The following is a 12,002-nucleotide window of genomic DNA, read 5'->3' as shown; positions in this document are numbered from 1 at the left end:
CTTCCACTATTTCACTGGGCAGTACTCTGACTTCTAGAATTGTTTTTTATAGCTCATCTGCCTTGGAGAGTAGAACTGTATGAATGCTTTTTGGAGGTTTCATGCATGATTTTTGTCATTCAAATGCCAGCTTTTAAGTCTTTTCAAAGACGAAACTGGTAAAACGACCAATTCTGCCTAAATATCTCTTTGGAGGGAGATTTGAATCTCTTCTACTCTAGCAAAATATCATGAGAGCAGCTACTTTTTCATAAATTGTGTGCTTTGGTAATTGGAATTTGAGAAGGCTTTTAATGGTTCTCCCCAAAGCTTTCCCATTGTGATTTGAAAGAGTACACTCACTATAATTTATTCTTTTAAGGCACTAGTGCATATTAAAATGTGACGGTATTTTTAATGAAGTGTGCTCTTTTTGTTGGGATGGGAACCAAAATTGCTTCTTATCCATAATTCAACTTGTAATTGTCCATGTAATACTAATGACAACAACAATCACATTCTGGGGTTATGCTTTAGCTGCCAACTTCTTGCTATTATAACCAATTATTCTTTGCCATTTTGTAGGAGGATAATGAGATGTCAGTTGTTAGCCCCATATCACAGATGGTAGAAACTGAGGATTGGAAAGTTGAACAATTTTTCTTCCTTCCTAGGATTATAAATATTAACCCTGCAGGGTAACTTAGAAATGATCTAGTCGATTTTCTAATTTTACAAAGGGGAGGGAAGTGACTTATCTAAGGTCACATAGCTAGCAGGTAGCAGAATTGGATCTTGAACCCAGATATTTTGACTCCCAATATAGGGGGCTTTCACATGGTACCAGTTTTATTCCAAATAGTACACAATTGGATCATAGGTCATAGAGCTGCAAGGGACCTTAGGGATCATATGTGCCAAGTCCCTTGGATTAAATATGAGGAAATTGCGACCCAGGGTGGTTAAGCAACTTCATCAAGGTCACATTCATAATTATTATCAAACCAGTTATTTGAACCCAGATCCTCTGATTTTAGAATCAGTGCTTTTCCCCACAGCAACACATCTATTTGATTGACCTGCTGATTTGTTGTTATTTATGCTTTTCAGTTTCAGAAGACATTTGAGTCCCTCAAAAATGCATCCAACAAATCTGATCTGCAGAAGACCTACCAGAAACTTGGCAAGGAGCTAGAAAATCTGGATTATTTGGCCCACAAACGCCAGCAGGTAAATAGAAAAAAATCGCAAGTCATGGGAGAATTGAATTATTTTGTGTCTCCTTGAATGTCTTAATTGACCTTTGTCCTTATCCGTTTTCTTGAAAGAGAACAAGGCAGTAATGGTTCCCAGGGTCTCCATCCAACAATACATGAAAAAGTAGAGGACTATCCTATTGACTTGGTGTAATGATTCAGTGTCATTCTTAAACTTTCTCTGCATGTAGTTATACTTTATGCCTCATTCTAATCTTCCTGCCAATCTTTGAAGGCTGAGTTACTCATGATGGTGCTCTAATTGAGAGGCAAGAAGGAAGTTTTGACTCGACTCAATTTATCTTTGGAATTTATTAAAGGTCCGTTTGAGGAGGAAAAAAATCATAGGGAGATTTTGTATATGTGTATACAAAATAAGGAAAGAAAATAATGTTGAAAAAGACCCCTATATGAGTTGATGATTAGTGTGTTTGATTGACTTTTGAAACTGAGCTAAATGGTAACATTGAAATAGAATATCTGGTACCCAAGATTATACATGGTCTTTTGAGTACTTGAAATAACCATGAAATGCCTTCTCTGAGTCACCTTCTCTGTACCTCAAATTAAAATAAAAAAAAGAAAAGTTGCATTTATAGGGTTTGTTCACATGTGAATGTTCACATTCAAAATGATAGTGAACCCTGAAATTCTGATCAGTGTTGGGATTCATTGCCTTTATGCCTCTGGGATTTTTCCTTCTTGAGTTTTTTCAGTTTTTAGATTACCACTAGGGGTCAGGGTTGGCCAACACTTCAGTTTCCATCGCCTTCTCTCAGCCCAGGCTGTTTGCTGTTTAAATTAGAAAACGTATTAGATTGCATGAAATTTGGAAATGTGTGCAGTGATGGATGGCATCTAGAAACATGACTAATTAGCTTGACTGCATGGCTGGGTGCTGAGTTCATTACTAAGGAGAGCTTACTTTAGCATAGGGATAAATGTTACTGTCTTGACTAGCATGGCCTAAATCCAAGTTCTGGTCCCATTGGAGGGGGCCTTTCATAACAAGGATTCCTATTCTTAGTAATTGGTCATTATTGTTCATTCGAAGACAATATCCTCTGGAAGAGGACTGTTTTTGCTTTTATTTGTATTCTCAATGCTAAACCAAGAGCCTGGCACCTTGTATAAATGCTTGTCGTTGATTGATGGGAGAGATGGGAGAATTGTATGCTTGTTGTATTTTAGCCTTATTTCTGAGAAAAGATTAATATCAGAACAATTCAAATTTAGAGAGAAAGTTAGCCTTGGATTCTGGAGAACCTGGTTTCAAATTCTTTTCTAACACATATGGCCTATGTGATCCTGGGTAAATCTCTAAATCTCTCAGTATCCCAGGTAATTCTTTGAAATTCTAAGCTACAGTAGAGCAGCTGATCTGCATCTGTGGAGTGTTCATATTGAGAATTCCCAACATTGGTGAAATTATAGTTTTGGACCAAAAATAAAAGCATATAGCTTTATTGTGAGAACTCCATTCAGCAGGTCTCTACCTTGTATAAAAGAGTATTAGAGTTAGAGCTAGAAAGAAACTAAGCAGCCATTTTCTCTGTAGATGAAGAAACCATGGTACAGAGATGTCAAATGACTTAGACAAGGTGACAAGGGAGTAATGGGGTGAATCTGAAGCCAGATTTTCTGACTCTATATCCAATACTATTGTCATTAGACATCACTGCCTTTTAGCATGCAGATCTTAGAGAGTAGTCTGAGCTTTGGTGAGGTTAAGTGTTGCCCATATTTATTGTTTTTCATTTATTTGAAACTTTCTGTCCTCTTCTTCATCTACCCCAAACTTTACACTTTTCTTTATATCTCAGTGATTTTAGGGTTATTTTCCACTCTTTTCCTTCAACAAATGATTTTTTTGGGGGACTATTTTTTAGGAGTAAGTGCTTCTATCTCTTCACTGATTCCCAAGCTGTCCTTTTGGTAGGGGAAGAAACCCCTATTTTTCTATTCCTCCAAAGACTGATCTTAATAATAACCTTGCTAGGTAATGGGGGTGGAGATAGTGACGGATTAGATGGTGATTTGGGGAGAAATGAGTCAAGTTGAAGGGAGTGGATGAGATCATATGACTCACAGTGAGATCTGGAGACTTTCTGGTTTCTCTAGGACATTGGGCTGAATTGTTTGGATACCTGGGTTCTTTTATACTGGTGGAAATCTTGGAACTAACCCAATTTTATCATTGGTGCAATAATTTAGAGATTTAACTCAGAAAGGATAAAAGAAGATGAGAAGAATGGTATGGAGACTCAGAAATGATGCAAAAGATCCATCAAAGAGACTGAGGCTGTTTCAGACGTGAAAATGTCTTTCTGATGGTCGATTTGCAGTCTTCAAGTGGAATCTGGGCGATTAGTTGTCAGGCTATTGTAGAGGGGATTTCTATTTAGGTAGATGACTTTAAAATCCTCTTTAATTCTGAGGGTCTATAATTCTAAGCAACAATTTCTGAGATTCTCTCTGACTTGCAGGGGAAGAAATTAACATTCATTCTAGTCATATGGAGTTTTAACTGTCCTTTTCCTTCTACCATCAAGGTTTTGAAATCTTGTAAAAGTTATTCCTTCTTCAAAGTTGTCTGCATTCATTTGGTTAGGAATTATAAGGTATTTGTGAACGTTACTCTCCTGGAAGAGCTCACTGTGTTGATATCTTATGGATACGCCATTGCGTAAATGCTACTCATTTACATCCACACACCAGTACAGCAATCCTCCTTCTTATCATTGATGCTCCAGTTAAGACTGATTGATCTCACTGGCCACCAGTCAAACTGTATCATGCCTGTCTCTTTAGCTGTGCTTATGCCTGTCCCATTCCTGAGATTTCCTCCTTGATACACATTCAAATTCTAGAATCTAACTTTAATGATAGATGAGACCTTAGAGAACTTTTGAATTCAACCTTAACTTTTTTTTTTTTTTTTTACTGATGAGAAAACTCAAGGACAGAAATTGGCGGTGCCTTTTGAGTAAGTTGTAGAGTCGGAATTCAAATCCAAATCTTTTGCCTATAAATTTAAAGTCTTTTCCTTTGATTCATGATGTCTTTTTTGTAATTATTGTCTCATGTGCCAATCCAATTTTATTCATAATTTTAGGTTCTGCTTAATTTTCACCTCTTTTCACCTCTATCATCAGCTTCTAGCACAGAGGGGAATAGTAGTCATGGAAGTGTTTGGTGAATAAAACTGAAAGATGGAGTTATTTTCAAGCCAGCCCTCTCTTATTTAATCTTATACATGGGTTAAAATTATTCTCCAATCTAGCATTTGATTTTAATTTAGCATAATTGAAAGTTTCAGTATTTTTTCTAAAAGTTACTTGTTTTAAGTTATATGTATAATGTAAAATTTGTGGAGGCGGAATGATTATTTGTCTATCAATATATCTTTATCAAGGGGCAGCTCGATGGCACAGTGAATAGAGCCCTGGTCTTATAGTCAGGAGAATGGGAGTTCAAATCCAGCCTTAGACACTTGATACTCTCTAGCTGTGTAAGCTCGGGCATATCATTTAACCCTCATTACTTCACATCCAGGGTCATCTCCAATCATCCTGATGCATATTTGGCCACTGAACACAGATGGTACTGGAGGAGAAAGTGAGATTGGTAACATAGCACAGCATCCCCTCACTCAACTCCAGTTCATGTGCTTGTCATGGCATAACCTCTCCTGATGTCATATCTTCTTTGAGAAAGGACAAACATCAATCAATATCTTTATCATCCTGGATTTAGATTTAATGGTTGCAGAGGACTTTAGAGTCCATCTAATTCAATTTCAGTTTTATGATTATGAATTTTGAACTGGAAGGGTCTTTAAATGAAGGCCACCAAGTCCATCTCTTTCATTTTACAGATGAGGAAACTGAGAGTGAGATGAATTAACTTACCCAGAATCATACAGGTACTAATCAGAGTAATTAGTAATTGAGCTGAGATTAGAGACTGCATCTACACCATATTGCCTCAACTACAAAAAAGTTATGCAGGGTTAGTTCATCACCTAGAATACCACACATGATGGAAGATTCAAAATAATAGCAATTACTCTTCAATAAACAGACATATTTTGAATCCCAGAAAATTCTAGTCTCCATTACACATGGATTTTTAATTGGAGTGATTTCAGGTGCCTGTGAATAAAAATGAAGATGGTCAGTAACCAACCATGATAAATGCATTGAAACATAGTGATCAGAAAGCTAGCTTTAGGGAGATGGATTTGGGAACTGTCTCAACTTCTTATGATCTCTTTGACCCTGAGTCATTGGATTTTTCTCAGTCTTATTCACCTCATCTGTAAAAGAGATTAATAATTATCCCAACCTTACAGGGCTGTTGTGATGAAATGAGATTAAATATGTAAAGTATACATAAAAACATGTGTGAACCTTAAACCAATATATAAACATTAACTATTATTAAGTCCTCTTCCTGACACATACTAGCCAGGAAGTCATGGACAACTCCTGCAATTTCTCAGTGCCCCAGGCAACTTTCTAAGATTACAAACTATGAATGAATTACAGCTCTATATCAGTGTTTGGAGTTTCCATACCAGGAGTTCCTCATATTGATTAAATCATATGTACAGACCTTTCTTTCCCACAAACACAAACATAACATATTTGCTTGTTCATTTTTCCCTCCATGAACTAGCACATTGTCAGGCATGAAATAGTTGCTCCCTGACTTAAACTGAAGAGTTTGCTTGTTTTTCTAAAAGAAAGTTTAGTATTCTCTGCCATTGAATGTCTATAGAAAGAACAAGGCAATGCTTGCTTCTGTTTCTCTCTCTCTCTCTCTCTCTCTCTCTCTCTCTCTCTGGGATATTTGACTGTGATATATTAAACATAGCATGTCTTAGATAAAGAATAAAATTGAAGTCTTGAGGGCTTGCACTCATGACAATCTGTTGTGGGAGAAGGGTCCTAGACCTGATGTTCTGGCTCAGGGCTAGGTCCTTTAATTACATATTGTGTACCTAAATTTCCTCATTGTTCTGTTTGCATGTCATTTAATAGGACATCATACCTTTTTCTGAGATGATTTTCAAAATCAAACAATTGTTGTTTTCTTTCATTGAGATGATTGAGTTGATCTTTCTAGATAACACAATAGGGTGTTGTACATAGAGTACCTTGGAGAGCACAATTTGTACTGAAAATAAACTCAACCACATAGATTTTTGTCTCTCAAGTCTTCTCTAGGTTATGGGCAACTAGGTGGTGCAGTGGATAGAGTACTGGCCTTGGAGTCAGAAGGATGGGACTGTTACTAGCTGTGTAATCCTGGGCAAGTAACTTAACTCTTATTACCTCACATCCAGGGATATCTCCATATCTGATCACTGGATCCTGAGGACTGGAAGGGAAAGTGAGACTGGTGAATTAGTACATCTGCCCCTCACTCAAATCCAAGTTATGTGCTTGTCATGGAATTACCTCCCCTGATATCATGGTCTTCTTTGAGAATGAAATACAAACATCAGATCTAGGTTCTACATTCTCATTGACCTTGATGATGATGATGTTTGTCTTTTATTCTTATTGACCTTACCTGACTTTTTATGGCATCTGCTCACCTTAATCATCATCTGGCTATTCCAAGATTTACCCTTTCTGAAATGTAGTACTAAGGGCTGATCTCATTACTATAATGTTACAAGACCAGTTCAGGGTATAGTGGTACTTTTGCCTCCCTTATTCTAGAGATTTTCTGCTTGATTCAGAATAAGAAAGAATTTGCTTTTTTGCTTGCCTAGTGACTTATGGTGAACTTACAGTCTGCAGGAATCTCTACCTCTTTTTTCATAGAAAATGTTGCCCAGCCATATGTCTACTATTCTGAAGCAGTAATATAGTGTTTTCATAAGAGAGTCATGATGCTGGTTTATTTAATGTTTGTATGTTACAAATAGCACAAAGACTCAAAGGAGGTAATCCAGGAATAGTATTTAAGTATTGTGAGGAGTTAAGGCATAGGATCATTAAAGAACCTTAGACCTGGAGGGGCTGTTCAGATATCATTTATTCCAACTTGTACAGATGGAGAAACTGAGGCTTAATAAGGTTAAGAAGTAATCCAAGGTCACAAGGTAATAAATGGTCATGCTGGGATTTGGTTGCAGGTCCTTAAACTCCAGATTCATAACTGTTTTCCTCTAAAGCATATTGCCTCTTATCTCAGCTTTTTTTCATAATGGATTTGTGGAAAAATATTGCTTGGTTAGAGTATAGTGGAATAGAGCTAAGAAAAAGCTATTTTAGAGAATTGGTCTTTGTTTTTAACAGGAATTTAAGTGACTTGAATCCACCATATCTTCCTAGATAAATGTAATAAATGATAATTTATTTGAACAGGTCAGCTGTATACATAAAATGTTGTTGGTTGGTTGTTTCTTGTCCTTTGTTATCAGAGAAGACCAAAATGACATCACTATGTTTGAGACAAAGTACAGTGTGTCCTATTGTGGCTGATCAGACCAATATGAACTTGGAATGCTCTACTACAGATTGGGCACAAATAGTCAATATGAACACCTGGGATGAGTATTCTAAACATATGTATGTCCATTCCTTGGAGCTGCTTCAATTCTGCCTTCCTCATAGAGTGTGGCACCCTCACTGGTGAGGGCACGCCATGCTGGGTGGTCCTGTGTGTCTCCCATGCTATAAAATCAATTCTAAAGTTCTTCAATGAGACCTTCAAAGTGTCCTGGTACTGCTTGTTTGGACCCCCTTGTGAGAGCTTGCCCTGTTTGTTCTCCATAAAATAGTTTTTTGGGCATTCTAACAGCCTATCATCATTGTACTCTCTGTAGTAATTTGGCATGCTAGGCAGTTTAACTTGAGAAAGGACCTCAGTGTCTGGATCTTCTCCTGACAGATGATCTTCAGAATCTTCCTAAGGTAATTTAAATGGAAGTGATTCAGTTTCCTGACATGGCACTGGTGGGTTGTTCAGGTTTCACAGGCATAGAGCAATGAGTTCAGCACATTGGCTCTGTAGACCTTTAGTTTGGTAATACCTCTTCTCTCCCACACTTTTGGAGACTCCCAAATTGAGCTAACTCTGGCAGTGTGTTAACTTCATGTGTACCTCCTTGGAAAGGACACTGCCAAGGTAATTGAACTTGTCCACAGTACTCAAAACTTCTCTATTTGCTGAAATCGATGGTTTTACATTTGGATGGTATTGTGCTGGCTGATGGAGGACCTGTGTTTTCTTGTTGTTAAATCAGCACAAACAGTAGAGAATTGATCCATATTTGATGCATCTCAGCTTCAAAGGCTGCATTGAAAGCACAATCATCTGCAAACAGAAGATCATGCACCATTATTCCCTCCACTTTGGGTTTGGCTTGTAGCCTTTTCAAGTTGAAGAATTTGCCATCAGTGTGGTAGCTGATCTTGAGGCCATGTTCATTCTCAGTGAAGGCCTTTGAGAACATGGCTGAAAATATCGCATGTTGTCATGGAACTGATGTACAATACTTATGAACTTCTCCACTTATTCAAATTTTGATGTAATTTTCAATAAACCCTCACCACTGACAGTATCAAAGGCTTTGGTCAGATATACAAATATTGTGTACAGACCTCTGTTCTGTTCTTGGCATTTTTCTGGGACTTGTTGGGCAGCAAACACCATATCAACTGTTCCTCTAGCCTTTCTGAAGCCACACTGGCTCTTAGCAATGTGACCATCTTCCACGTGAAGGATCAACCTATTGAGATGGACTCTTTGGATTCTTTTTGTATGATAGCTCCAGTTCTGATTTGCCATATTAGCTGGTCTGCAACTATGATTTAAAGGTCTTCATATGTGACTCAGATCCCTCACTTGGAAGGATGCTCATTGGAAGGACAGAACAACAGATCGCCTAGAGAGTTTTAACTTTGACATAAGTTGTTGCAGTGGTAAGCATGCTAAGTTTAGAGTCAGTAGACCTAGATTTGGATGTCAGCTCTTCCACTGCCTGGTCTTCTGGTTGAAGTCACTTTTTCTCTCATGACTTCAGCTTCTTCCCTTGTAAAATGAGGAGATGCGACTAGATGAATTCCAAGTCTTTCATACTATGATAATGTGATAGATAGCTGGCAAAGAGGATAGAGAGTCTGGTGTCAGGAAGATCTGAGTTAAAATCTGTTCTCAGACATTGACTAGCTTTGTGACCCTGAGCAATTCAGTTGACCCTGTTTGCCGTAGTTCTCTCATCTGTAAAATGAACTACAGATGGAAATTTAGTATTTTTGCAAAGAAATCCCCAAAGGTGGTCAAAATAGTTATATATATGACTGAAAGTCATTGAATAATAACTGTGATCTAAGATTGTTAAAGAGGAGCACACAGATCTGGCCAAATTGGAAGCAAAACTACAAGAACTGTAATGGTTCAAGGTGCAGAGGTTCAGGGTCTAATATGTCCCTAGTCCATCTCTCCCAAAAGTAAGCTCAGTAGTGACAGAATTCTTTCTCAACTTCACATGCTAGAGTATACTTTCAATCTTCTTTCTTACCTCATTTGATAGAAATTAATAGTCTCCATATAGCTTAAGGATAGAAAATGCCCAACAGAATGAGTCCTTACTAAATAAATATTTATTGATTGTTTAGTTTATTGGCTATCATAAAAATGTAAAGTACAATCTCTTACCAGGATTATTTAACTCTAAAATGGAGGTTGTTACAACTTTCCTTTTGAAGATCCTGGAGAATGAAATGTGAACCCTCTCCTGCTGTTTTGTGGCAATCTGATCCAGAGGACAGTTGAACAAAGAAAATAATAGTCTTTTAGTGAGAACTTTTAAATATTTAGGTTTATGCTTCTAAAGACTGAACATTTACTTAAGACAAAGTTCCTATTCAATGAAATATGCTAATTATCCTACTAAAATGTCCCCAACCCTATATTCTGTCCAAACTATCCCAAACCAGTAAAAGCTTTTCCCCTTTTTATTTCTCTTCTTCATTTAAAGTATATTTATGCCTACCTTGAGTGGGAGGGGGAAACTCATCAGAGTCATGACTAAGGTGAGACAGCTGGGACTTTTCACCAGGGTACCAAATTTAGATATCTATGAAAACATTTGTAGTCTTTTGACAGTGTAGAACCAACAAAGTTTTGTTAGCAAAAATAATTAGTTGAAATAATAAGCTACCAGATGGTGGTCTGGGTTATTATATTCCTTAGCTTCTTTTACACAACAGCTCTCTAACAATGGTTTTCACTCACCTTTTTCCCTCTCCTCAAACTGAATTCATACATCAGGTATGGTTTGTGGTTCTTACCTCAAGTGCAAAAATTCCTTGTTATGACTTTGTGACCTAAGTGGTTTATTGTTCTTAGTCACCCAATTAATCAATAAGTATTCATTCAGTGTCTACCATATCCTTAAAACATGTCAGACTGTGCTAGGTGCTATGGATGCAAAGATAAGGAATGAAATATACTCAACAATAATGAATTCTCTTATATAAGCCCTTTACTCAGAGTCTTAGCAAAAAGGATTATTTTATACTTTCAGTCATCTATTCCCCTGGTGATCTCAAAGCATTTCAGGCTTTGTTTTTAAAATGTTATCTCATACCAGTCAAAACCTTCTCATGCCACTTGTATCATATGTCTTATTCAAATATAACCTAACCTCCCAGGAATTTAGGAAGGTTTACATGTGTGTGCATGTGTGTATGTGCATGTGTATGTGCATGTGTGTATGTGTGTGTGTGTGTGTGTGTGTGTATGATGTGCATGTGCGTAGACACACATACACATCCCTCCACCATTTCATGATACAGAGACAGCAAGAGGTTGACAAATCATTCCAAGTTAGGGGCAGATTCAGCAATCAACTTCAAGTTTTCTAATCTTGAGCCCATTGCAGTATCCATTTTACTACATCATAAACTTCTAAACTTTATGGAATAATTGCTTTTTCTGTAGTTACAGTCAGAAAAAAACTACTGGGAGAATCTCTGTGTAAATTTTCTTCAAATCTGTATTTGAATGAATAGACAGTGCAGGTGCTTTTCCTTTTGAAATTTGAACATCATCACCCTCATCCTCATCCTTACCATTCTCACTATCCTCCTTTCAGTTAGTCTAGAGAAAATTTCCTATCCATACCTATCCATGCTGAGCAGTATTCCTTCCTTTCATTTTCTTGACATGATGAGCAACACATAGGCTGTCAGTTGGTTTTCTCCCCCCTTCCCCTCTTTTGCCCTCTATCTTGCTTTCTCTCATCCTGACTTTCCCTCTCTCCCCACCTGTCTCTCCTCTATCTCTATCTTTTCCCATATCTGTCTTTCTCTCTTCTTGTCTCCATCTCTGTCTCTCCCTATCTGTCTCTCTCTCCCTTAACTCTCTTCCTTCCCATTGCCCTCTCCCTCTCCCCATTCCTCTCTTCTTCCATTCTTCTTTTTCTCATCTCCCCATTTCTCTCTCATCCCACCATTTCTCTGTCTCTTTTTCTCTCTATCTCACTAACTCTGTCTCTGCCTCTGCCTCTTTCTGTCTGTCTCTCTTATCATGGGAAGAATGCAATTCCTTTTTTCCTTATCTCTTTTGTTTCTCTCTAAAAAGAGCCACTGCCTATGGAATCATGGACTGGAATGAAAATTCCAGCCTTGTTACTTGTTTTAGTCAATAAAATATTGGACAAGTCAGTGATCATCCTTGACCTTCATTTTCCTCATGTGTAAAATGAAAGGGCTTGACTAGATGGCTTTGAAGACCCCCTTT

General features: G+C 37.6%; 1 protein-coding gene across 2 annotated transcripts in view; it reads left to right on the top strand.

The window, feature by feature from the left end:
- LOC141520652 (catenin alpha-3-like) overlaps positions 1-12,002 on the top strand; it is a 1,797,877-nt gene that overhangs the window by 141,379 nt on the left and 1,644,496 nt on the right. For both annotated transcript variants that reach the window (XM_074232362.1, XM_074232363.1), the window contains exon 5: positions 1,090-1,209. In XM_074232362.1, coding sequence (XP_074088463.1) covers positions 1,090-1,209 — 120 coding nt within the window. The remainder of the gene's footprint in view (positions 1-1,089; positions 1,210-12,002) is intronic.

Source organism: Macrotis lagotis, chromosome 4 (genome assembly GCF_037893015.1).
Source record: "Macrotis lagotis isolate mMagLag1 chromosome 4, bilby.v1.9.chrom.fasta, whole genome shotgun sequence".
Lineage (NCBI taxonomy): Eukaryota > Metazoa > Chordata > Mammalia > Peramelemorphia > Peramelidae > Macrotis > Macrotis lagotis.
The sequence above is the reverse complement of the archived record's forward strand: the minus strand, read 5'-3'. Positions and strand labels throughout refer to the sequence as shown.